General features: G+C 36.2%; 5 protein-coding genes and 1 non-coding gene across 10 annotated transcripts; all 6 read left to right on the forward strand.

The window, feature by feature from the left end:
- Window positions 1–866: 866 nt before the first annotated feature.
- Window positions 867–3,470, forward strand: LOC148930093 (lysine histidine transporter 1-like). The gene is made up of 7 exons (XM_089069067.1): window positions 867–1,038; window positions 1,113–1,654; window positions 2,023–2,416; window positions 2,492–2,597; window positions 2,699–2,790; window positions 2,871–2,939; window positions 3,044–3,470. The coding sequence occupies exons 1-7, from the start codon at window positions 976–978 to the stop codon at window positions 3,140–3,142; spliced, it is 1,365 nt and encodes a 454-aa protein (XP_088925193.1). The 5' UTR covers window positions 867–975; the 3' UTR covers window positions 3,143–3,470.
- Window positions 3,471–3,513: 43 nt separating this feature from the next.
- On the forward strand, window positions 3,514–3,585 carry TRNAD-GUC (transfer RNA aspartic acid (anticodon GUC)). The gene has a single exon. It is a non-coding gene; the product is annotated as a tRNA-Asp (tRNA).
- A 3,062-nt stretch (window positions 3,586–6,647) lies between these two features.
- Window positions 6,648–9,208, forward strand: LOC148930095 (lysine histidine transporter 1-like). Of its 2 annotated transcripts, XM_089067389.1 has the most exons (8): window positions 6,648–6,821; window positions 6,984–7,141; window positions 7,374–7,462; window positions 7,589–7,757; window positions 7,954–8,453; window positions 8,530–8,621; window positions 8,808–8,876; window positions 8,968–9,208. In XM_089067389.1, the coding sequence occupies exons 1-8, from the start codon at window positions 6,774–6,776 to the stop codon at window positions 9,064–9,066; spliced, it is 1,224 nt and encodes a 407-aa protein (XP_088923515.1). In that variant the 5' UTR covers window positions 6,648–6,773; the 3' UTR covers window positions 9,067–9,208. The 2 variants fall into 2 exon arrangements, with proteins under 2 accessions (XP_088923515.1, XP_088923514.1); XM_089067388.1 differs by having other exon boundaries at window positions 7,374–7,757.
- Window positions 9,209–10,315: 1,107 nt separating this feature from the next.
- Window positions 10,316–12,606, forward strand: LOC148930096 (lysine histidine transporter 1-like). The gene is made up of 8 exons (XM_089066359.1): window positions 10,316–10,324; window positions 10,381–10,413; window positions 10,650–10,807; window positions 10,908–11,291; window positions 11,356–11,855; window positions 11,963–12,054; window positions 12,241–12,309; window positions 12,398–12,606. Exons 1-8 carry the CDS (start codon window positions 10,316–10,318, stop codon window positions 12,494–12,496), a joined length of 1,344 nt encoding a protein of 447 aa, XP_088922485.1. The 3' UTR covers window positions 12,497–12,606.
- A 3,798-nt stretch (window positions 12,607–16,404) lies between these two features.
- LOC148930097 (lysine histidine transporter 1-like) lies at window positions 16,405–19,166 on the forward strand. 3 transcript variants are annotated; one of them, XM_089066848.1, is made up of 8 exons: window positions 16,405–16,681; window positions 16,754–16,911; window positions 17,114–17,436; window positions 17,514–17,907; window positions 17,988–18,093; window positions 18,189–18,280; window positions 18,369–18,437; window positions 18,547–19,166. In XM_089066848.1, exons 2-8 carry the CDS (start codon window positions 16,825–16,827, stop codon window positions 18,661–18,663), a joined length of 1,188 nt encoding a protein of 395 aa, XP_088922974.1. In that variant the 5' UTR covers window positions 16,405–16,681; window positions 16,754–16,824; the 3' UTR covers window positions 18,664–19,166. The 3 variants fall into 3 exon arrangements, 2 of the variants coding, with proteins under 2 accessions (XP_088922974.1, XP_088922973.1); XM_089066847.1 differs by having other exon boundaries at window positions 16,407–16,681; window positions 17,053–17,436; XR_016136342.1 differs by lacking the exon at window positions 18,189–18,280 and having other exon boundaries at window positions 17,053–17,436; window positions 18,547–18,613.
- Window positions 19,167–21,327: 2,161 nt separating this feature from the next.
- LOC125209956 (lysine histidine transporter 1-like) lies at window positions 21,328–23,682 on the forward strand. 2 transcript variants are annotated; one of them, XM_089066814.1, is made up of 8 exons: window positions 21,328–21,588; window positions 21,656–21,813; window positions 22,014–22,336; window positions 22,416–22,809; window positions 22,902–23,007; window positions 23,118–23,209; window positions 23,295–23,363; window positions 23,447–23,682. In XM_089066814.1, exons 2-8 carry the CDS (start codon window positions 21,727–21,729, stop codon window positions 23,570–23,572), a joined length of 1,197 nt encoding a protein of 398 aa, XP_088922940.1. In that variant the 5' UTR covers window positions 21,328–21,588; window positions 21,656–21,726; the 3' UTR covers window positions 23,573–23,682. The 2 variants fall into 2 exon arrangements, with proteins under 2 accessions (XP_088922940.1, XP_088922939.1); XM_089066813.1 differs by having other exon boundaries at window positions 21,330–21,588; window positions 21,953–22,336.
- The last annotated feature ends 1,562 nt before the right edge of the window (window positions 23,683–25,244 follow it).

Below are 25,244 nucleotides of genomic sequence, written 5' to 3' on the forward strand. Positions count from 1 at the left end.
CAACATGAAAGACTACTCTGATTAAATAAAGAAACCCAGTGATTCGTTGAAAATAAACCAGAATACAAATTACAATAAGTCCAGCTAGAAGCTTCGATATTCTTTATTATAAAAAATTGCATTTTTTTAATTTCTTGGTGTCTAGACCTATTTTAGAAATTTGGAATAAATTTGTAGTACATTCATCTCAAAGTAAAAGTGTGTGCCTCAAAATAAACTTCCCTTTTAAATGAAAACATTCAACAATTGTTTCGTAAATCCAACCAATTAGTAGTACAAACACGACGACTCGAACTATCTCAATCATTCATCAAGTCGACCTGAATTACGGATATTTAGCTGATCTTATATTTAAGCTCCTTAAAATAGTAGTACTACTATCTTTTAAATTGGTTGAGTTTAAAATCAATTTTTTAGAATTATCTGCCAAATTAAGCCGTAAACAATTTACTTATAAATAATGAAAATATACATAATATATTATTCTAAACATATCACATTTTTGTATAACACATACTACAGTTTTAAGTATTTAACTATCCAATCACACTTGGCAACATATAAACACTTGGTATGTTACTATGTTATAAACCCAATTGTAACGGCTTACTAATTTTTTACATTAAAACTCATAAGCTTTTTCAATATGTGTTTAGCTAAACATGATTACGGTGGGAAAAGACTTATTTAAGGAAAAAACGCATTGTCAATCGTTTTCTGGAAGAAGATTAAATCAAATATTTGTATATGCTAAAGTCAAAGAATTAAGTCTCAAAACTAGTTATATAACCAACTCTGATAAGGATCACTTTAGCCAATTAATTTTTAATCTCTCTAAGTAACATGAAACGTGATTTGCGCTACAACTCCGTTCCCACTCTCTCATATATTCAGTACTGTATTTCATAAAATGAAGGCAATGATCAAAGCACTCTTTTCAAGTTTTCTTTTTTTCTCCATAAACTTCATTAGTCCATGAAACAATTAATGGCAGCTGAAGGGCCTAGTAGTAGTTATGTCAATAAGTACTACGAAAATGTAAGGCTCATTTTCATATTTTTTTGGATTATTTGCCTATAAATACACGAAGTTTCAACATTTTGTGATGGCAGGAGGATGAGCGATCTGTAGAAGAGAGGGCTATAGACGACTGGCTTCCCATCACTGCTTCAAGAACAGCAAAATGGTGGCATTCAGCTTTCCACAACGTCACTGCCGTCGTTGGCGCGGGCGTTCTCGGCCTCCCTTACGCCATGTCTCAGCTAGGATGGGGGCCCGGGATGGCAGCTCTGGTGCTGTCATGGATCATCACTCTCTACTCTCTGTGGCAGATGGTGGAGATGCACGAGATGGTTCCGGGAAAGCGGTTTGACCGATACCACGAACTCGGCCAGCATGCCTTTGGGGAGAGGCTGGGGCTGTGGATCGTGGTGCCTCAGCAGCTCATCGTTGAAGTTGGCGTCGACATAGTTTACATGATCACGGGAGGCAAATCCCTCCAGAAATTCCACAATTTGGTTTGCTCTCACTGCAATCACATTAAGCTCACTTATTTCATCATGATCTTCGCCTCCGTCCACTTTGTCCTCTCCCAGCTCCCTAGCTTCAACTCCATCTCCGGCGTCTCCCTCGCCGCAGCTGTAATGTCGTTGAGGTCAGTGTTGAAAAATTAAACAAAAATCATTATTACAATATGATACCAGACCCCATCCCAAAAGACTAGTCTGGAGAGAGAATCCATTTAGTCTATATACCCCACACCAGTTGTTCTAACATGTCTAAATTTAACTGATCCATCAATATATATATGGCCTCTAAATTTTAGGCCCACTCCATAATATGCTAGTAAAAATTAGTCTAACCCCTACAGTATATTTGGGATCTAAATTTGGGCTAGTTCAATAATGGGCTACTCCAATCCGATCAGAAAAAGGGTACGAGAGATTGTGTTGGAAAATGAAATTAAAATTATTAATAATATATATTTATGTAAAACAAGAATTTTCTGTTTTGTTTTTTCAGTTATTCAACAATTGCGTGGGGTGCATCGGTTGACAAGGGGCGGCAGCCTGATGTGGAATACGGGTACAAGTCGCATACTACGGGTGGCACTGTGTTCGACTTCTTTAGCGCATTGGGGACGATTGTGTTTGCCTACGGTGGACACAATATTGTGATGGAGATACAGGCCACTATGCCTTCAACACCGGAGAGGCCCTCTAAAGGACCTATGTTGAAGGGAGTCATCGTTGCCTACGTAATCATCGCCTTGTGCTACCTCCCCGTTGCTCTCGTTGGTTACTACATATTTGGCAATAATTTGGAGGACAACATTCTCCTCACTCTGCAAACACCCACCTGGCTCATTGCCATGGCTAACATGTTTGTCGTCGTTCATCTCATTGGGAGCTATCAGGTTGGTTTCATGTCTTTACAAGGTTTATGGTAATTCGATATCATGATTGTGATATGGACTGATTGATTTATGCAGATATATGCAATGCCGGTTTTTGACATGATGGAATCCTTGCTTGTAAAGAAACTCATGTTTAGACCAACTTGGCATCTACGACTTATTACAAGGACTACTTATGTTGGTATGTAAAAAAGATGGAGTACTACTATACATGTTTTTACTTTTAATCTCCAAAACAAGTAATTAAGTGTTTTGTGATTTATTATGTTGTTTGATTGTCAGCTTTTACAATGTTTATTGCTATCACATTCCCTTTCTTCAACGGCCTTCTTGCATTTTTTGGAGGATTTGCGTTAGCGCCAACTACATACTTTGTAAGTAATTATAGTACTTACTACACTACATTAGATAAAAGAGATGTTTAATTGAGAGATCTTGTGTGTTATTTGTGCAGCTCCCTTGTATCATATGGCTTATAATCTGCAAACCAAAGAAATTCAGCTTATCTTGGTTCGCCAATTGGGTACGTTTTTTGAATGTTAAATTAATACTACTATAGAGTATGTGTTCAACTTAATTTGTGTGTTGTCTTAGCTAACTTATAACTTTGGGGTTGTGGCATTTCAGTTTTGCATAATCTTTGGAGTTAGTTTGACGATTGTTGGACCCATTGGAGGATTGAGAGAGATTATAACCAAAGCGAATACATATCGGTTCTACCAATAAACATAGATATATACATATACAAATAATCTTTGTTAATGCTATATATCATGTGTACTACATTGGTATCCATTCTTGTTTCTCTGATCTAAATCAACTTTATTCATAAAAAATACAGGTTTTGTGCATTTTCGAGTTATGTTAGGTAGGACAATGTAAAAGTGTGAATATGTTGGATGCTTTAATAAAGAAAAGCTTACTATTTTGGCCAAACATGGTGAAAATTACTCAGTTTACCTGCTAGTACTCCCGTGTAAAAGTGTGCAATTTTATAATTATTGGTTTTTTAGAATTTTAGTTGATGTTTTAGGATTTCACCATGAAGTTGTGTTTAGTCTTTCAATAAATTATATTTTTGTCAAACTCAACAACAAGTCGTTGTAGTATAGTGGTAAGTATTCCCGCCTGTCACGCGGGTGACCCGGGTTCGATCCCCGGCAACGGCGTATGGATATTTTAGGATTTTAGGTTTTAATATTTCCCTTTTTTATTTAAATTTGTTTAAACCTGTGATTTGTGTTTTTCTAAATTTGAAAATATGATATCCTACATCTTTTAAATTTGATTGAAAACATGAAATAATGACTAGAAAGTAGAAGAATTTATAAAACTAAACAAAGATAATAAACAAAAACAAATAATGAGAAGAAAATTAAAACTGAAATGGAGATGTTCAAAATAATTTCAGATGAAAGAATATCAAAACAAGGCAAGCTTTACTAAATTTGGGGAAGGGACACTAAATTTCTACTCTGAGGAAGTAAATGAGCTAATTTGTATTTACTTGATAAATTCATTTAATTAATTTAAAATTCTTTAACGTCTTAGTAATTTTTCAAATACACACCATTTTTTTTATCGTTTAACAAAATTTATTAATAATATTAAAGCTGATTATAAAACAACGAAAATCATTATTTGAAAGTGGTTTTGGAAACCCCGTGAATTTAAAAGTAAATAAAAAAAATACAAATATTATAAAAAAGCCAAAAAAAAAATAGTATACAATAAAATGATGATTTCACCTCTTAAACCATGCCAAATGCTCGAAATCAAAATCAACATGGCTGAGGCGATGTGCTTGTCTCGTCGGCCCATTTCGCAAGCGTCGTGCGTATTTCACCTCATTCTGATACAGTTGATGTTTTCGGCGCCATCATCGGCATCGACTGATGGAATCGCATTACCACGCAGAGTATGTATACTTATCCGCGATTGTTTTATGTCAGATCTTAAGTATGTTGAATATTTATACATATTATTATTTGATACAGTCAATCATATGAGAGTATTAAGAGTGACTTGAATAAGTTTTGCGTTTGTTTAGTTGTGTTTTCAATGCCAGTTCATCCTTTTTTCCTTTTACAGGTGATGAATCATGAATGCGTGTACAAGGAAATAATAATATGCCTACTTAATTACAGGTGTACGATTTAGGAATAAATCACGGCCTTCTAATTTCTCTCCTGATTATCTGTCACTAATTGATGACATATATTTTACCCAATTATATAAGATTATCCCACTTGTCATGCACAAGCCACAACATTCTATCCTAGTCATCACGACGTAAACAAAAGGTCAATAAACAAAGACTTAGATAATAAACAATGCCACAACTAAGTCTTTGTACCGATCGACTAATATGGACAAATCTTTGATAAGTCCATCGCTAGCTACAAGCAAGCTGCAAATGTTGAATAATATTGGCTCACACGCAATGCAGTCTTGTTGGAATAACAAGAAATCATTATTAAAAAATACTACTATTTCTTTAGTGATTTCACTAGTGTTATTTACTTGTGTAAGAAAACAGTTTTAGATGGCCTTTTGCGCGTTCTACATTTTCCACATTATTGTCATCAATAATTTAAATCTCATAAATAATTAATGAAAATTAGTGATTTACGGGCACCCACAAAAGTACTACTTCCTTCGCCCCACAAGAATATGCATTCATTCATTTTTAGCCTGTTCCATAAGAATACACACTTTTCAATTTTGGAAACTCTTTTTCTCTATAATGAAGTGGGACTCATTCTCTACTAACAATACTTTAATTACTTTTTCTCTCTCCTTCTCTCTTATTTATCAATTTTGCATTAAAATCCGTGTCGAGTCCAAAGTGTATATTCTTTGGGGATTGAGGTAGGGAGTAGCTAGGGAGTAGTGAGGTTGGGCCATCGGTGCGAATTTTTGAATAATTGGAATGGAATTTTGGTGACATCTTCGCATGCAAAAGCAAATGCAAATAATTATTGTATACCACACGATATGTGCTATAATTTCAAAGATGTTGAAAGTCACTCCTCTTGTAGAGGTGGGGTTCATCCTATCTCGGTATTTAGATGCTCAAATGTACTCTCTATTCGTCATTAAAAAAAATTAATTTTATTATTTTTGGTCATCTCCTGAAATTAAATTAAGTCTAAATATAGAAAGTTTTCATCAAATAATAACTTTAGACATAATTAATAATATGCATGGATCTCATAATTCATTAGCACTTCTTCAACTAGCTTTTCCCTCTCTCTCTTACTTTTTCTCATCACTCTATTACTTTACGAGTTGCATATTAAAACTTGTGTCATTTACAAGTGTATCTATTTTTTTAGAACAGAGTATATATTCTTACAATACTGTTTTTGAGTCCATTATAATATTACAGTACAATTGTAAACACTCAATTATTGATATTAAGTTGGTGTACTTAATACAAATAAATTACCAAGATAAATTTTTAATACTAATAGCCATATGATCTTAATTAATCATTGCTCTGTATAGAACTCAGAACATATATTTTTAATGAGGGTGTATATGCTTTATAACCTATTAGAAGAATTAAAGTTGTTATACTTAATACAATTCTCAATTCGACCATACTAACGATTGTCCAAAATATTAATTATATCTATTTTTTCTTATGAAGAATCTTTTTTAATACTAATAACGTCAATCTAGAAGCAGATGGTGGCATTTGACAACACTATTTTAAAGGACTATACACTTGTAGTAGTATATAATTTCATATCTAGCACTACGAAGACCTCGTCAACACTTGTCTTGTATATGCAGCAACTTCTTTTTCGCTTTCTTTTTATTTTTTCAAAAAACACTCAACGTTGAGCAAACTTGCAAGATTGATTTGTTTATCTATCTTTTCATTTAAAACCTGGATCTGTTATTTTTGCAAAATTAAATTCTTAAAATCCTTGGCCTGACAAATAAATTCTCAATAAGATAATGAATGGAGTAGGAGAAATCAATAAAAATAAGACGATAAATGTAGCTCACCTGCTGATCGAAGATTCGAAGCATCATATTCATGTCATAAATGAGAAATTATTATTATCAAGAGAAAAAAGAAAAGGAGAAAAATGGTAGAATATTTTTTTTAAGTCTTACCCGATCATTCACTTTCTAAGTCCACGGACTTTTATAGATCTTTTGTTTCGAACAAGACGAAAATAGAGATTTAAATAATTTGGAAAGAGAAGGCATGGCTACCAAACCAAGTAACCAACTTCCGTTGTATATAAAATAAAACAAGTAGCATTCCACACTTGTTTACATGGCTGGTCTCTCTTTTCAGTTGTTTTAGTTCTCAAATTTGCAATTCAAACATCAATTAATGGCTACGGATGGCCCATTTTTCGACAGGAAATACTACTACGAAGATGTAAGTCCATTTCATTTTCTTGTACATATTTTTTTCAAGCACTTCCACAACACAAAAATCTCTACTAGCGGAAAATTTCGCTGCTAATTATCATGATTCCACTAGTAAAAATGGTTAGCAGGATTAGATTTACGTTACTAATATTTTAGTAACGGATTATAGGCGACGGAGATCTCGGCACGAGAAAAGGCCATAGACGAGTGGCTCCCCATCACTGCTTCAAGAACCGCGAAATGGTGGCATTCGGCTTTCCACAACGTCACTGCTGTTGTTGGAGCCGGCGTCCTCGGCCTCCCCTATGCCATGTCCGAACTTGGATGGTAACACAACATGTTTCACCTTCAATAATAGTAATATCAACACATGTTTTTATACGAAATTGGTAAAGTACAAGAACCAAGAACCAGAAAGAAAAGTAAACTGAAGTTTAGTGGATAGTGAAGATGTTTCTAAAATCAGAAAGCGAAGTAATCTTGTGAGACGAACTAAAATAGCAAAATAAAACTATTTGCACACGTACATGCTTGTTGATGTTGATGACGATGTTGTCAGGGGCCCTGGGCTTACAATCCTGGTGATATCTTGGATTGTGACTCTGTATTCACTGTGGCAGATGGTGGAGATGCACGAGATTGTGCCAGGTAAGCGTTTCGACAGATACCACGAACTCGGGCAGCACGCCTTCGGGCCGAAGCTGGGGCTGTGGATCGTGGTGCCTCAGCAGCTCATCGTTGAAGTCGGTGTTGACATAGTTTACATGATCACAGGAGGCCAATCATTAAAAAAATTCCATCAATCTGTTTGCCAAGACTGCAGTGATATCAAGCTTACTTATTTCATCATGATCTTCGCCTCCGTCCACTTCCTCCTATCCCCCCTTCCCAGCTTCAACTCCATGTCCGTCCTGTCATTGGTCGCCGCCACCATGTCCTTGAGGTATATATATATACATCGCCTCGCTCAAGCCCTCACAGTTTTGTTTTTGAGACACTGTCCAAAAGGCTTCATTAGTATATAAGACTTTTTTCTTAGATATTACTTGCAACTTTACTCATTCCTCGATGTGGGATGTGGTTTGTACCCCTAACATAGTTTTGTCTTGAAGTTGTAATAAGCCTATCTGCCTGTGCAGTTACTCTGCAATTGCATGCTATGCCTCGATAAGCAGAGGCGTGCAGCCCGACGTGGAGTATGGCTACAGATCGAATACTGCAGCCGGGACTACTTTCAACTTGTTCAGTGGATTGGGGACGGTTGTGTTCGCCTATGGCGGCCACAACATTGTGATGGAAGTTCAAGCAACTATGCCTTCCACAGACCAAAAACCATCAAAGAAGCCTATGTGGAAAGGAGTGGTGGCTGCTTACATAATCATAGCCCTCTGCTATCTCCCTGTTGCCATAATTGGGTATTGGATCTTCGGAAACAATGTCAAGGAAAACATACTTCTCACCCTCCAACACCCGAAATGGCTCATCGCCATGGCTAATATGTTCGTCGTGTTTCATCTCATCGGAAGCTATCAGATATATGCCATTCCAGTTTTTGACATGATGGAAAGTGTGCTTGTGAAGAAAATGAAGCTGAATCCATCTTGGTTTTTGAGGATGGTTACAAGGAATACCTATGTTGGTATGTATAAACAACTGCCATTTTGTCCTAAGTTTGTTCAGCTTGTGCACTTGATCATTTTAGTTTTGTTTTGCAGCTTTTACCATGTTTATTGCCATCACATTTCCCTTCTTTGATGGGCTTCTAAGTTTTTTTGGAGGATTCGGCTTTGCCCCAACCACATACTTCGTAAGCAATTTGCATCTTATATAAAGGGTCCTACTACAGTAATACCGACACTCTAGTGCATAATAACTACGACACTAAATAAAAAAAATTGATGTCTTTCAGCGCACAATAGTTTCATTTGCGCTGAAAGGCATCAAAGAATGTCGATATCTTTTGAGTAATGTGAATTACACGATGCATTTGCAGCTTCCCTGTATATTGTGGCTCGCCATCTGCAAACCAAGGCGGTTCAGTTCATCATGGTTCGCAAATTGGGTACGTCTTCACCAAAATCAACTTTTTTTTATTCGTTCTCCTATTATCTAAACTGACAAGTGTTCTTGAATTTTTGGTTAAAAAATTGCAGTTTTGCATTATATTTGGAGTTAGCATGATGACGCTGGGACCTATAGGAGGGCTAAGGCAGATTATAACACATGCCAAAAATTATGAATTCTACGAGTAGCAAAAAAAAGTACTACTCGAAATAGATACTGTATCTTGATTGTAGTTATACTTTTTGGTATAGATTTTCGTGATCAAATTTCACTCAGTTTTGTTTATGATAAAAGTGTACAATCAAAATGAAGGTCAATCCCTTTTAAATACTGATTGAGATTACTGATAAGTAATGAGTCCCAAACTCCCAGTTGCACAAGCACTTAACATTTTCTTTTACCTTTTTTTTTATTTGCATTTGAGCGATTAATTAATTTAATTGTACAGCGATTAAGGGAATAGCTAGAATGTTCGGTGTTCACCAATTCATCCAGATGGAAAGTCATTAACTAAAATTTCACATTCATACGAGCTGTTGTCACGTTTCGCCGTTCCAACGGATTTGTGAAAGGAACAAATACTAAAATGACTTTATAATTTTTTATTGATGATTTTCATTGAATATGAGCTGCCTTGCCTACACCCAACTTTTATCATTTTACTCTAATAAGGAGTCAAACATTGTGATGATGTAATTCAGGTCTGTAATTGCGGTTATTCTCTAGTTTTTTTTTCTTATCCACTATCCAACAGCAGGATGGATTACATTTCTACCAGTTCTATAAGAACTCTTAATACATAATCTTTTCATCCTATAAAATTAAAAGTATTACTACATTAATATGTTCTCAAAAATTGCTAATACACATTAATGACAGAAGAAAACAAAATTCCGCAATCATAATAATACACAAATCACAATCACAATCAAACACACTTAAAACTCGTGCAAAATTATTCACGTATTTAAAATAGCTTTGAGACATACTTTAACTGACTTTATTTTCACTGTTTTACTTTTAACTCTAAAGAATGTTGTTGTTGTTTAGCTTTTACTTATCCAAATTAAGTCATTTTCTTCCTCCATATTTCATATACATATTCAAGAAGATATTTAATTTGATGTTTAAATAATTGATAGATTTTATAAAATTTAATTAGTCAAAGCTAGGGTGTCATACTGATGTTTGGAAACAACATAGGACCAGTTAAATTGCATGTGTTCCGTTGACACTATCCGACTTTCTTGGATTAATTATACAACCGATTATTGGTTAATCACTCTCTGAAATTCATATATAATTCCAGATTCTCACGATTCAGATATTTATATATGTATTTTGCAAAAAAGAATGTTATCATAATATAAGATTGATCTTCACGACCTACGGTGTATCACTAAAACAAAAGACAGAACAAAGTAAAATGGTCTAATAATGTTTAAGGTTCAGAATGCCAGCTACCACGAAAATAAAAATTAAACTAAATGTCAATGAAGTAGTTGCACCCCAGTTTACACGAGAATTCTAATAATGCTTTTTCTTACATGATCAACTTGAAATTCCACCCTTTTCTGATTCAGATTTGCAAGCTTCGGACAAACTACACAATATAATTCATGACTAGTGAAGATCACACCATTGTAAGCTAAATTCCTTAATTATCTTTCTGATTCCTTATGTCTGTAGTTAATTTGTTATTCAACTTCAAGATTTCCAATCATAAAATGAAAAACTCAGAAACAAGGGATCATATATAATATATGCATAGGTGGATGATGAATCCATACAAGAGAAAGCAATAGATGATTGGCTTCCAATCACTTCTTCAAGAACAGCAAAATGGTGGTTTTCAGCTTTCCACAACGTCACCGCCATAGTCGGGGCTGGAGTCCTCGCCCTCCCTTACGCTATGGCCCAACTCGGATGGTAAGACATAACAAAGGTTGATAGCAAGGCTTAATTTTTTATGTAAATACATGAATTACACCTAAAAGAGAATTGACATAATTCATGTAAATATTATCAGGGGGCCCGGAGTGACAGTGTTGGTTGTGTCGTGGATCGTGACACTCTACTCGTTGTGGCAAATGGTGGAGATGCATGAAATGGTTCCTGGGAGGCGGTTCGACAGGTACCATGAGTTGGGACAGTATGCTTTTGGACAAAAGCTTGGTGTATGGATCGTGGTACCAGCGCAGCTAACAGTTCTAGTCGGATTGAACACGGTTTACCTAATCACAGGCGGCCAATCCCTCGCCAAATTTCATGATTTGGTTTGCACAGATTGCCACAGAATCAGCACTACTTACTTCATACTCATCTTTGCCTCTGTTCACTTTGTCCTCTCCCAACTCCCCAGCCTAAACTCAATTTCCGGCGTCTCTCTCGCTGCTGCTGTTATGTCCATAAGGTACTCAACAAACTACAGGGTCATGGCAAGTTTTAGAGTTTGGTTTTGATTTTTGGTTTTGCAGTTACTCGACCGTTGCATGGGCTGCTTCAGTTGATAAAGGCGTTCAACCGGGCGTGGAATATGGATATAAGTCGAATACAACAAGTGGTACCGTCTTCAACTTCTTCAATGCAATGGGGACCATTGCCTTCGCCTATGGAGGCCACAATGTGATCATGGAGATCCAAGCGACTATGCCTTCCACTCCACATAGGCCTTCCAAGAAGCCTATGTGGAAGGGAGCTGTGGTTGCTTATGTCATCGTCGCGCTTTGCTATTTTCCTGTTGCTATAATTGGATACTGCAAATTTGGCAATGCAGTCGATGAAAACATTCTCATCACACTCCACAGGCCTACATGGCTCATCGCCATGGCTAACATGTTTGTCGTGGTTCATCTCATAGGAGGCTACCAGATTTATGCAATGCCAGTTTTCGACATGATAGAAGCTGCGCTGGTGAAGAAACGCAAGTTCAAACCGAGTTGGTATCTACGATTTTTCTCCAGGAATCTATATGTTGGTAATTTACTAGTAGTAACTAATTATCATCTAGGAGTATTTGTTTTCAATTTTCACTAGTATGGAGTCATTTATCAACTTAATTCGTTTCATCCGTACTTATTTCAGCATTGACAACATTTCTTGCTGTTACGTTCCCTTTCTTCAACGCGCTTCTTGGATTTTTCGGAGGATTTGGATTTGCGCCAACCACATATTTTGTAAGCCACTCTTCTAATTTGTTTAACTCGATTTTATGTTTCTTAGATCCTAAATAAGACAACTCATATTCACCTTTTAGAAAATGACATCTATTTCCGAATGATACAAAATTTGCAGTTTACTCTGTTTCTTATTAGAGCAAACAGAATATTTGATTAGTAATGATAGGAATGATGTATGTGCAGCTTCCTTGCGTGATGTGGCTTGTAGTTCACAAGCCAAAAGTGTTCAGCATGTCTTGGATCGCTAATTGGGTAAATTTAAGCACATATTTTTATAGTTTATCTTTTTTTATTTTGGAATATTAATGAATGAATTCAACTTGGATTGCTGAAATTGCAGTTTTGCATAACATTTGGTGTTGCTTTGATGGTTGTTGGACCAATCGGAGGGCTACGAGAGATTATACTTAAAACCAAAATCAGTTTCTACAAATCATGAACTTTTTTTTTATCACTGTATGTTTCTTACAATTTTTGCACATTTCTAATTCGTCGCCCCTGTACGGAGTCTACGGACGATGTTTGTGACCAGAAAGCTAATTCGTCGCCCCTGTTGAACTTTGCAAATTTACTTTGTGATTACTTATCTTTTGGGACATCATGTGGTAACAAAATGGATTTGATAAAACACCTAGTCTAATATGGTGCTTTTATGATTGTGTCTCGTTCATTTCTGGGATTCAATTATGCTCAGTAGGACCTATTGCATTATTTCAAGATTTTGTTCATTTCAAGAAGTAATTTTAATTCTTCATAGACTATTTTAACTAATATCAAAAAAATGATTCAAAAAATGTCGATTTGTGCTGATGAGTTAATTCGGTTGTGTCTATGAGATAATTTAGATTATTTTTATTCGTACCACGAAGCCATTTTTCCTCGGATATTTTTGGAAGAGAACATTGGTCTAAGTGACGTTCTACAAGATGTGGAGGGTTGTTGTTCAACTTTTTCATTAGTTGAGGGGCTTAATTGCACAATTTACTGAAGCTGGAGGGTTTCATTTACTTTCCTCCAAGTTGAGAGGACCGTTCTGCCATTTATGCGAATTAGGAGGGTTAAAATGTGGAGGACCTCTTTTCAGATTTCCAAGAAAATCTCTTCTCTCTCTTTTCCCCTTTCCGGAAACCCTAATTTAAGCTTCCCGCCGCCGGTTCTGTCAGCGCCGACTACCTCTCTGTTCTTGAGTTAAGTAACACAGCGCTTACTCCCTCGCTCTCTCTGTTTCACATTCCAAATGTCGACCAGTAAACAAAACACGGTAGAACAACGGCAATATGGGGTTACATTTCATGAGAATAATACACAAGTAAATCAAGTGCTTCAAGCAACTAGTAACACGCCGATTACTCCCCCAATCTCTATGTTTCCTATTCCAAATGTCCCGAATTTTTTAACTCCAGAGATACTAGATAGGTATAAAAGCATAGCAGACATTGACCTTAGGAAAGAATCACCTCTAGAGTGGGGTGATGCTGAAGCTCAACTATTACAAGGTCTTGATTTGAAGGTCTGAGACTTCAACACACACAAGCTGGAAATAGCAAATTATCTCAACAGAGCACTTGAGACTATCACTTTACCTTCAAAGGTGACTACTGTTAGGGTTGCAGAATTAATGGTATGTGCTTGGAATATGGCATCTTCTAAGGATCCAAACCAAAGACTATTTCCCCAACAGAGTCCCTTGAGGGGAAAATTAACCAGGTTGGAAGATATGGAGAGTCAGCCGTTTTTTGGGAGAGAATTCGGTTATCAACTTGGAATAAGAATACAGGCTGAAGATGCTACCCTTATGCAGTTGGCAAGGAGTATTACATTCCTTTGCGGGTCACTTCTACGGATGGTGGTTAAAGAAGAAGACAACATTGTGAGAGCATGGAGTTCAATATAGAATTAAGGGGCTTAATTATAGAATTAATTGAAGATGGAGGGCTTAATTATGGCATTTATGTGAATTAGGAGGGTTGAAATTTGGGGAATCTCTGCACAAATTCCGAAGGAAGTCCACTCTCCCCATTTCTGAAAACCCTAATTTTAGAATATCGCCTCTCTTTGCTCTCCTTCACGCCTGTTCTGTTGCTGCCTTTCCCGGCGATCTGCCTTCTGCTCGTGTCCAAGCCGCTGCTCCGACTGTCGTCGTTCTTCAGTTAAGTAACTCACTGCTTACTTCGTCGATATCTCTGTTTCATAGTCCAAATGTCTACTAGTAAACATACGACGGGAGAAGAGCCACAATATGGGGTTACATTTATTGATCCATCTAAAGAGATGACTCCACAAGCACTTGAACTGCTTCAAGCAAAGAGTACGCTTGCCCAAGGTTTAAGAAATCTCCAGAATATGTCTACTCCTGGGTTCATAAGTATCAAGATCTACCAGACATTCGCTGGGGGTTAAAATCAACTCTAGAGTGGAGTGATGCCTCAAGTTATAGCATTAGAAGGTCTTGATTTGATGGTCTGGGACTATGAGAAAGACAAGGTGGAAATAGCAAAATATCTCAACACAGCAATTGAGACTATTACTTCAGCTTCCAAGGTGACTGCTGTATTGATGGTGTGTGCTTGGAATATGGCATCTTGCAAGGATCCCAAACAAAGACTGTTTTCCCAATTGAGTCCCCTAGAAGGAAAATCAACCAGCTTGGACGATCTGTTAGTGAGTGAATCAGATGAGCAACCTCGAATTACTATAGACGCAGAAGATGCTGCACTTATGCATTGGGCAAGGGTAGTTTCATACCTTTGTGGGTCACTTCTTCGGATGGTGGTTAAAGAAGAAGACAATATTGTGCGAGCTTGGAGTTCGATATGCCGTCAGTATGGAGCTTTTTATGGGGAGGATATTGCTATCCGAATAACACCTGATAGAAGCTGTTTACAAGGAATCAGAAACTTACTCCAAAACAGAGCTGTGCTGAGAAATACAATTGCAGCCTTCCTACTGGAATACACAAAGCTTGAAGGGCAAGATCAGAGAATGTGTGAGATGTTGTATGAAAGAGACGTGTGTTATACAGGAATGCATGCATACAGGCTGCTGCTGGATTGTGCTGGTCGGTTGAAGGTTCCGGTTGATGTTCTTGCTACAAAACTTGATCATCGTCCTATCCACGATGCGCTACATGCCGCGGTCGAAATCTATAAAAGGTATGACTTTCCTCAGTCTGAAGAGGATAAGAGGGATGCAAACTCTATGCAAGGATTTTTGATCAAACGGTGTTCGCTGTTCTTAGGACAAACAACTGTGAATCCTTGGTAGCTCTCCTGGCAACGATTGACCAAAAGATAGGAGGAGGGTGTGGCGATGCTACCAAAATCAAGCAGATTGCGGGGTTTGTGGAAAGACGCAAGGAATGGCTTTCGAAGGTAGCAGATAATATCATACGCTCATGTGGCGAAGAAGTGAATTGATTCAACTTTGCTTTTGCTGAATTTGCATTTGGTGTTGCTTTAATGTTTGTTGGACCGATTGGAGTGCTGCGTGCGACTTATGTAATCTAGAATCAGTTTCCACGAGTCATGAATTGTTGTGTGTTTCTTTCAATTTCCACGAATCATGAATTGTTGTGTGGATATAACCAGAAATCAAGTCTCTGTTTGATTTCTCTGTTGTATGTGTATGTAGTGTTGTGTTTTACAAAATTTGTGCTTGTTTTCTTATCTAAATTGAGCACAATAATATCACATTATTATACCCCCTTTGTCCTAAGATTTTGGAGATTACACAAATTTTATTGCAAAATTGGTAAAATGAGAGAAAGATGGAAAGAAAAATAATTGGAGTATTGTAAGTGGTAAAAAGAGACTATCGTTTGGGAATGAGCCAAAATAACAAAAAGACTATTGTTTAAGAACTAAAGGAGTACTATATCTTATACTTATTGAACAAGAGAAGCTTATGGGAATTGAAAATCAAATTAGCCTCTCCTATTTGAATGTGGGAGACCATTTTTAGCACCATTCTTATAATAAAATTTATAACAAGTAAATAAATACTTACTATAGTTGATTAGCAGGGACAATTTATAACTTGCTGTAGATAGGTTAGTCGAAGATTATAAGTTTCTTGGCAATTACTGGTGAATGTTGAACATGGAATTGATTCGTTTTTAGTCAAAATATATTGTCGGCTCGCCTCTGATATTTGAGTATTTCCAAGTACTTGACTTATGGTTTTGGACTTGTGGTAATCTCAAACATTATTTCTTACTAGTAATTAATATTAGTATAAATTATTGCACAGTTAAAATTTAGAATAACTATATTACATAGGTTGCAATCTCTAATTCTTCTCTTTAAATTTGATGTTGAAACGATCTACGAAAAACTTTTTAGAAGTATTTGGTGATCAATCTGTATAATTAATTGTTTATGTACAACCAAAGGTACTGGTTAGCTAACCTCATAAGTCATAAGGTGTATTTCTTGGATTGTTCGGACTTTGAATATCACAAACGAGACTGCTCATTTCCGCAACCACGAAAAAAGCACAGCATCATTCCCAAAGCTTTTATTTAGTCCTATTTCTTCATAGATTCACTACAATGGAGGCTGAAGTTCCAATCCACACAATGGAGGCCGAAGTTCCAATCTATGGAAAGAACAATTACAACAATAATGCAAGCCACTCATGAATATCTCCCAATATATATTCTCTCTCTCTCCATTTAAATAAACTTGGAAATTTGCAGGCGGAAGAGCGGATGGCGGAAGAAAGAGCGATAGACGACTGGCTTCCGATCACATCCTCTCGCACCGCAAAATGGTGGTTTTCAGCTTTCCACAGCGTCACCGCCATCGTCGGCGCCGGAGTCCTCAGCCTCCCTTACGCCATGTCCCAACTCGGATGGTACCAATTCATTAACCTTTTTTTTTTCTTTTTCCAAAGTATAATAGTCATCTACCCGTCGTGACTCCTGACATACTGGTTAGAGGGGGAGAGTCTTAGCAACTACGATGAAAATATATATATGGTGACGACATGTTGCAGGGGGCCAGGTGTGTCGTTCTTGGTCCTCTCTTGGGTGGTGACGCTATACTCGTTATGGCAGATGGTGGAGATGCACGAGCTCGTCCCTGGGAAGCGTTTCGACCGCTACCATGAGCTCGGACAACATGCCTTTGGAGACAAGCTCGGTCTGTGGATCGTCGTCCCTGCGCAGCTCGTCGTTCTCATCGGATTGAACATAGTTTACCTCATCACCGGCGGCATATCGCTTCAAAAATTTCATAATCTAGTCTGTGAAAAATGCAATAAAATGAGGCTCACTTATTTCATCCTCATTTTTTCCTCCGTCCACTTCGTCCTCTCCCAACTCCCTACCTTCAACTCCATCTCCGGCGTCTCCCTCGCCGCTGCTGTCATGTCAATAAGGTACTACAACAGATCACCAAAAAAAAAAAAAGGAAAGTGATGGATTTAATTTTTGGTTGGGTTAATAATAATTGCAGTTATTCTACGGTGGCTTGGGCAGCTTCGATTGAGAAAGGTGTGCAAAGGGGAGTGGAATATGGTTATAAATCGGAGACCACGGCTGGAACCGTGTTTAACTTCTTCAATGCGTTGGGGAGCATGGCGTTCGCTTATGGCGGCCACAACGTGGTGATGGAGATTCAAGCGACTATGCCTTCCACTCCCCATAGGCCTTCCAAGAAGCCTATGTGGAAGGGAGCTGTGGTTGCTTATGTCATCGTCGCACTTTGCTATTTTCCTGTTGCTACAATTGGATACTGGAAATTTGGCAATGCAGTTGATGAAAACATCCTCATCACACTCCACAGGCCGAGATGGCTCATCGCCATGGCTAACATGTTTGTCGTCATCCATCTTATCGGAGGCTACCAGGTTTCATATTATTTCTACCACTTTGATTCATCTTGTTTATATTTCAAGTTGATATATACATTAATACGATATATATGCAGTTGTATGCAATGCCGGTTTTTGACATGATAGAAGCTGTGTTCACAAAGAAGCTCAATTTTAAGCCAACTTGGTACCTTCGTTTTATTTCAAGAAATACTTATGTTGGTAAGTTTTTCTATTTTTCCTCCAATGATACTCATTTTGGTTGCCAGTTTCTATTTTTTCGACATGATATGAGTTTTGTATTATTTTTTTTTCAGCTTTCACAACGTTTATTGCCATCACATTCCCTTTCTTCAATGCGCTTCTTGGATTTTTTGGAGGATTTGGCATCGTTCCAACCACATATTTTGTTAGAAACTAACTGTATATAATTAAATTCTATAGTACTATACTAACTGCAAAGATGTGACAGAAACTTGTAATTAATATTTGTGCAGCTTCCTAGTATCATATGGCTTATGGTTCACAAGCCCAGGAGGTGCAGTATTTCTTTTTGGGCATGCTGGGTATGTGTGCTATAATTATTTCCAGCTTCATTAATTAATCAGTGCCAATTATTCTTGATTATTTTATGAACATGGAACTGATTGCTGCAATTTGGTTTGTGAATTTCAGTTTTGCATAATATTTGGGGCTGTGTTGACGATTGTTGGACCTATTGGAGGGCTCAGGCAGATTATACTTCAAGCTAAACATTATAAATTCTACCACGAGTTAGGGGGATCAGAATAGATAATCACTGATGTAGTATTTGCCTTGCTAGACCAGGAATTTAAACAAGCTCGTGTTGAAATTTAACGATAAGCATGGTGGTACTAATATATACTCTGATTTGATCTTGCTGTTGTACTTGGTCATCATACTACTCGAGATGCCCATCTGCTGCGGTCCTAATCCATGTAAGAAATGAGGATATATAAGAGAGCTTCAAACATAAGAAAGACTTGCCACTATGCAAGGATTTTTTATCAAAAGATATACGTTGTTCTTCAAACAAACAACTGTGTGGTATTGGTAGGTCTTCTAGCAATCACTGCATAGAAAATAGGAATTGGAGGATCTTTGAATGCTATGTAGAAGTGCAGAAGGAATGGCTTTCTAAGGTCGCTGATAATGTAGTAGTACTATATTGTATGTTTGGACATACCAGAAATTAAGTCTATGTTTAGATTATTCTATTGTATGTTTGTATGTGTATTTCAATTTCACCAGTAGAACTACAAAAGTTGTTTTCATGTTATGTCCTTATTTTCTCATCTAAATTGAGCACAGTATTACTATTTATACTCCCCCTATCCGGACTTGGAAAACTTGCTAAAAATTTGAGTGGACGAAGAGGTAGTATATCATATACTCCATCTGTACCAACTAAATTGATGCATTTTTTTAACACAAAAATTATTAAGAAATTATGTTAAATGACTTAAATGAAGATAAAATAAATTATGAGGAAGAATAAAGTAGAAGAGATAATAGAGAGTAAAGTAAGAGATGAAATTCAGTACTACTATTAAGAGTCTTTCGATGTTTTGTTTTTTGAAAGAAAAAAAATGATTCAACATATCTGGGACATTTTTAAAAAAATAAATACGACTTAACTTAGATGGAACGAATGGAGTATAATTGATAGTCTTTCTCTTCCTAGTATATGGCTTATGGTTCACAAGCCTGGGAGGTGCAGTTTTTCTGGGTATGTAATATTTATATCCAACTTCATTAATTAACCAGTGCCAATTATTCTTGATTTTTTTTTATGAGCATGGAACTGATTGCTGCAATATGCATCGTGAATATCAGTTTTGCATAATATTGATGTTGTGTTGACGATTGTTGGACCAACTGGAGGGCTCAGGCAGATTATACTTCAAGCTGAAAATTATAAATTCTACAACGAGTTGGAGGGCTCATACTAGATAACCAGCGATAGACCAAGAATTTAAATAAGCTGGTATTCAAATTTATGATTTGAGAGCCTGCCCCGTTGTTGGGAGCGGCTAGCTTTCTTTCTTTAGTGCCACAAGTGATCTGTAGTGATGAATCCAAAATTTTCAATTTGGGTGTTTAAATAAAGTATTATTAGTATGTTTATATTAAAAACAGTGAACTTTAAAAAGTTGTATTTTTGAAAATTTTAAAATAAAAGGAAGAATACCATGAATTTTAAAAGGTGCCTATTGTATTCTTGAAAATTGTGTAAATAATTAAAAAAAATGTGTAAATGCTCCTCATAATGGATAAACTACAAATATTACGATCTGGAATTCTGGATATACCACAAAAAAAATTAGCACCGTGCGAAAAGTAAATAATTAAAGGTTGAGGAAATTGTACTATTGTTTAACAAAAAAACTGTTTCATACTCCTATATTTTATTTTCATCGAAACTAATTAACTATTACAAAAAAATACATTTGATCCGTGACGGAAGATAATGAATCGGATTACATGAAAAACATTAAAAAAATACGACGTATTAACTTCTCAAGAATAATAACAATTCAAAATATTTGTAATTTGAGCTTAATTAAATTCATGGTCTAAATTCGACGTATTTAGCATTTTACCAAATTCCAAACTTTCAAACCGTTAATGAAATTCCATCGCAAGTGTAACCTCGATCGTACTATTAAGATCATTATTGTCAAACAGTCAAATTCAACAACTTGAATACGACACAATATTCTAGCAATATTCTTGAAATAAAGATTTATTATTACTACTTGTAATATATTTTTGAGATAGTTGGCACATGGGATTGATCCTTTAAGTCAAGCTATATTGTCGGCACGTCGCCTCTCATATTTCTCAGTCGTGGACGAGTGGTAATATCAAAGATTAGTATAAATGTTTACTATTATTCTGTCTGGAATTTATTTGAGTATTATCGTAAAGTTCAAAATTTGAGAACTAATGAATTTTAATAGGTCACAGTATATATAATTTTGTACGGACTATATCCTTTAGGTGGCATGCGTCAATATATACTCCACTAAAAAATTATAAAACTAAAAAAACACTTATTTTTATGTCTTATCCTATAATGCATCATACAAATGAGTTAGACTTGTAAGAAAATGGAGGCAGCTCTATTTGAAGCTTATCTTTAAACGTGGAAATCAAGCTTGCAATTTCGATAAAAATGATATGTTTCACATTTGAGCCACGTGGGAAAGCGAATTGCGGCATGGTCTCAAGATTAATAAATTAATTAATAAAGTCAGAAAGTGTATAAATTTGATGAAAAGCATGTATGTGGCCTAACTAAATTTTATATTCACGAGCATGTACCATGGTTAAAAATAAGTAAGGGAGTCCATACATACACATATCACATATTTCCGGCCTAACCTTTTCTGTATCTTAATTTTGCCATTCTGTGTTTTTACTTTTTACGTTTTGATTTGTGTAAAATGAATAGTGTGGACAAATTAAAAATGAAAGTGTAAACGTAATGTATAAGTGCACTGGTGGCGCATAAAAAATTGGTTAACCCATTATTTCTCGGATGGTTCACACACCAGCTCATTTATTGAATTTTCAATTTTCTGCAAAGAAGAATAAAGGTTGAGGATTCCTATCTAGTTTCATTTTCTCCGATAGAATCAGTCGATGGAAAGTGAAGTTCCAATCTATGGCAAGAACAATTACTACAATAGTGTAAGTCTCTCATTTTGTGTGTGTTAGGCCCATAAATGGAAGTTGAATATAGTTGGAAAAATTGCAGGCAGAAGAGCGGTTGGCTGAAGAGAGGGCCATAGATGACTGGCTTCCAATCACTTCTTCAAGAACAGCAAAATGGTGGTTTTCAGCTTTCCACAACGTCACCGCCATCGTCGGCGCCGGCGTCCTCAGCCTCCCTTACGCCATGTCCCAACTCGGATGGTACCATTTCATTAACTTTTTTTTTTAATTTATTAAAAAAAGATCATCAATTACAGTTCCACATTCCCTAACTTAAAGATTAGTTAGGGAAGCCTCTTACCAACTAAACTGCTAAATATATGGTGACGTCATTTTGCAGGGGGCCAGGTTTGTCGTTCCTGGTCCTCTCTTGGCTCGTGACGCTATACTCGTTGTGGCAGATGGTGGAGATGCACGAGCTCGTGCCCGGGAAGCGCTTTGACCGTTACCACGAGCTCGGACAGCACGCTTTCGGCCACAAGCTCGGTCTTTGGATTGTCGTCCCCGTGCAGCTCGTCGTTCTCGCCGGACTCAACATAGTTTACCTCATCACCGGCGGCATATCGCTCCAAAAGTTTCATAATCTAGTCTGTGAAAATTGCAAAGAAATAAGGCTCACTTATTTCATCCTCATTTTCTCCTCCGTCCACTTCGTCCTCTCCCAACTCCCCACTTTCAACTCCATCTCCGGCGTCTCCCTCGCCGCTGCCGTCATGTCAATAAGGTACTACAACACATTATTAATAACTAAAAAAAGAAAAAGAAAAAGAAAATAAAGTGATGGATTTAATTTTAAATTGCAGTTATTCTACGGTGGCTTGGGCGGCTTCGATTGAGAAAGGTGTTCGAACGGGAGTGGAATACGGTTATAAGTCGACAACGAAGGCTGGAACCGTGTTCAACTTCTTCAACGCGCTGGGGAGCATGGCGTTCGCTTATGGCGGCCACAACGTGGTGATGGAGATTCAAGCGACTATGCCTTCCACTCCACACAGGCCTTCCAAGAAGCCTATGTGGAAGGGAGTAATCGTTGCTTACGTCATCGTCGCCTTCTGCTACTTTCCTGTTGCTATAGTTGGATACTGGGCTTTTGGTAATGAAGTAAACGAAAACATTCTCATAACTTTGAAAGAACCTAGATGGCTCATCGCCATGGCTAACATGTTTGTCGTGGTTCATCTAGTTGGCAGCTATCAGGTTCTTTTCTTTCCTTTTTTTACTACTACTACAATTTTATTCTTTTTCAAGTTGTTGATGATTTTGAAGTGATATGGAGTATATATGTGCAGTTGTATGCAATGCCAGTTTTTGACATGATAGAAGCTGTGCTCACAAAGAAGCTCAAGTTGAAGCCAACTTGGTATCTACGCTTTATTTCAAGGAATACTTATGTTGGTAAGTTTTACTACTCTACTGTATTTTTCCTCCAATGATAGTTGTTAATTATTCGTTCGTAATTTTTGACGTGATATGAGTTTTGAATTTTTTTTATTTTTTTTTTCCAGCTTTCACAACGTTTATTGCCATCACATTCCCTTTCTTCAATGCACTTCTTGGATTTTTTGGAGGATTTGGGTTTGCTCCTACCACATATTTTGTAAGCAAAACTAACCTTATATATACTCATAAACCATCAAATTCTAGTAATATTAAGTGGATCTAATTATTTGACATTTATGCAGCTTCCTAGTATTGTATGGCTAATGGTTCACAAGCCGAGGGTGTTGAGTTTTTCTTTTTGGGCATGCTGGGTATGTATGCCATATTTATCCAATTACTCTTGATTTTCTAACAACATACATCTGATCATATTAATTTGGTATGTGGATTTCAGTTTTGCATAATATTTGGAGTTCTGTTGATGATTGTTGGACCAATTGGAGGGCTCAGGCAGATTATACAGCAAGCTAAAAATTATGAATTCTACGGCGAATCAGATCCGATCGACTCATCCGACTAGATAGATAAGCTATATATATATGTAGACATGTAGTCCTCCTACTTTTCTTTATGGGTATTTGTATTTTACTGTATAGTATATGAAAATCTTGATTACTTGATTTGGTTCAATTAATTTTAGCTAGAGAAATTGTTCAGTTTAAAATGATATGAGTATCTTGATTTGGTTCGGTTAATTTCAGCTACAAAAATTGTTTAGTTGAAAATTAGTATTGGTAGCGTGTGTACAGAGATAAGTCATATTCAAGCTTTCTATATCACTATTATAGATAAAGGTGAAATACTGATTCTATTGATGAATCATAAAGATGACTTTGTCGTTATTATATTTTAATTTAAGATTAAATAATTTAATTGGAGAATGAGTAGGGTATGATTAATAAAAGAAAAGTCAAAGTTCTTTGCATATGTCTGCACCACATGGTATATTATAGATTAGGTAGTTTCGACCGCATTAGATAGTTCAAGGTTGACAACTTAGTAGTATGATTTAAATTGCAATTTCAGTGCATCTTCCGAGCGATGGGTATGTATTATGAAAACATTGAAAAGTATTTGATTGAGTAACATTCTATATTGTATCACGAAAAAAAATTTGATTGAAAGAATATATTCAAACTAAATGTCGGTCATGATAAATACTAGTAGTACCACTACTGTTCTGGACACATTTTAATTAAAATTCTATTTTGATTAATTTTGTACTGCAAAACCAAGTACTACAAACTTAAATTTATAGTTCTGGATTGTGGAGAGTCCTACCATCAAGTAGCGTCATTTCATTGTAGTTAACATATTTGATTTGTTGAAGCCAATAAATACGGAGTATTTGTTGTCTAAGTTATCATTGCCCGGGGAAATTACCATCATTGTATGGAAAATTACTGTCGTTGTTATGGATTCATATGAACAGCAAATATTTAACAGGAAAATAAAATAAAATAAAAATTGAGAGAATTTGGTGGCAAATGGAAAAAAACAGAAATTTGGTTGAATGAAGTAGGGGTTTTAACATAAAAATTTTGTAGTACATCACATAATGAGATAGAGATTAAAAGAACAAGTGATAAGACCTTGTTAGATGAGACTCGTTGCAATATAAAGGAAAAAAAAAAACCCAAAATAAAAATGTTTAATTTTATTAGACAGACCAAAATGGCAAAAAAAACAGTCTATTTTAATGAGACAGATCTAGTATTTTTATTTATAAAAAATTAATAAAATGTCACATATTGCTCATGGCTCGAACGGCGGCATATATAAGGAAACAATCGTGTGCTCAAGCACACACAGACGCGTAATCATGATATGCTCAATATCATGCAACACTGTTTCGTCGTTGAACATGGATACGGTTGGTGCTACTGATAAAAAGTCTTGACACATCTAGAGTTTTTGCTTCATTAATAAGACTAATTTTTTTGTGCTTTGAACATATTATCATGTTATGTGCCAGATTAATTATTTTTTGTGCTTTGAACATATTATCATGTTATGTGCCAGATTAATTATAATTGTAAAAATATTTTTATTCTCCTTTTCTATATTTTTTACAATTATAATTGATTAAACACGTCATATGTCAATGTGTATACGCTACTAAATTCTCATTGGTACAATCAATCAGCCATATTTTCTTCAATTAAAAAGGAATATTTTCTCCATTTATTGAT

The sequence above is a fragment of the Salvia hispanica genome, chromosome 3, assembly GCF_029641045.1.
Source record: "Salvia hispanica isolate PSC_SH4W2 chromosome 3, Shi_PSC_v1, whole genome shotgun sequence".
Taxonomy (NCBI): Eukaryota; Viridiplantae; Streptophyta; class Magnoliopsida; order Lamiales; family Lamiaceae; genus Salvia; species Salvia hispanica.

What these genes read in the sequence shown, in the direction of transcription:
- LOC148930093 (XM_089069067.1), top strand. Translation starts at nt 976, where the DNA reads ATGAAACAATTAATGGCAGCTGAAGGGCCTAGTAGTAGTTATGTCAAT. An exon ending in ATCTCATTGGGAGCTATCAG is followed by an intron (nt 2,417 to 2,491) that starts GTTGGTTTCATG and finishes TGATTTATGCAG; the next exon opens with ATATATGCAATGCCGGTTTT. An exon ending in TACAAGGACTACTTATGTTG is followed by an intron (nt 2,598 to 2,698) that starts GTATGTAAAAAA and finishes TTTGATTGTCAG; the next exon opens with CTTTTACAATGTTTATTGCT.
- LOC148930095 (XM_089067388.1), top strand. Translation starts at nt 6,774, where the DNA reads ATGGCTACGGATGGCCCATTTTTCGACAGGAAATACTACTACGAAGAT. An exon ending in GCCATGTCCGAACTTGGATG is followed by an intron (nt 7,142 to 7,373) that starts GTAACACAACAT and finishes CGATGTTGTCAG; the next exon opens with GGGCCCTGGGCTTACAATCC. An exon ending in CATCATGGTTCGCAAATTGG is followed by an intron (nt 8,877 to 8,967) that starts GTACGTCTTCAC and finishes AAAAAATTGCAG; the next exon opens with TTTTGCATTATATTTGGAGT.
- LOC148930096 (XM_089066359.1), top strand. An exon ending in GCTGCTGTTATGTCCATAAG is followed by an intron (nt 11,292 to 11,355) that starts GTACTCAACAAA and finishes TTGGTTTTGCAG; the next exon opens with TTACTCGACCGTTGCATGGG. An exon ending in TGTCTTGGATCGCTAATTGG is followed by an intron (nt 12,310 to 12,397) that starts GTAAATTTAAGC and finishes CTGAAATTGCAG; the next exon opens with TTTTGCATAACATTTGGTGT.
- LOC148930097 (XM_089066847.1), top strand. Translation starts at nt 16,607, where the DNA reads ATGGAGGCTGAAGTTCCAATCCACACAATGGAGGCCGAAGTTCCAATC. An exon ending in AGAACAATTACAACAATAAT is followed by an intron (nt 16,682 to 16,753) that starts GCAAGCCACTCA and finishes GGAAATTTGCAG; the next exon opens with GCGGAAGAGCGGATGGCGGA. An exon ending in TTCAAGAAATACTTATGTTG is followed by an intron (nt 18,094 to 18,188) that starts GTAAGTTTTTCT and finishes TTTTTTTTTCAG; the next exon opens with CTTTCACAACGTTTATTGCC.
- LOC125209956 (XM_089066813.1), top strand. Translation starts at nt 21,541, where the DNA reads ATGGAAAGTGAAGTTCCAATCTATGGCAAGAACAATTACTACAATAGT. An exon ending in AGAACAATTACTACAATAGT is followed by an intron (nt 21,589 to 21,655) that starts GTAAGTCTCTCA and finishes GAAAAATTGCAG; the next exon opens with GCAGAAGAGCGGTTGGCTGA. An exon ending in TTGCTCCTACCACATATTTT is followed by an intron (nt 23,210 to 23,294) that starts GTAAGCAAAACT and finishes ACATTTATGCAG; the next exon opens with CTTCCTAGTATTGTATGGCT.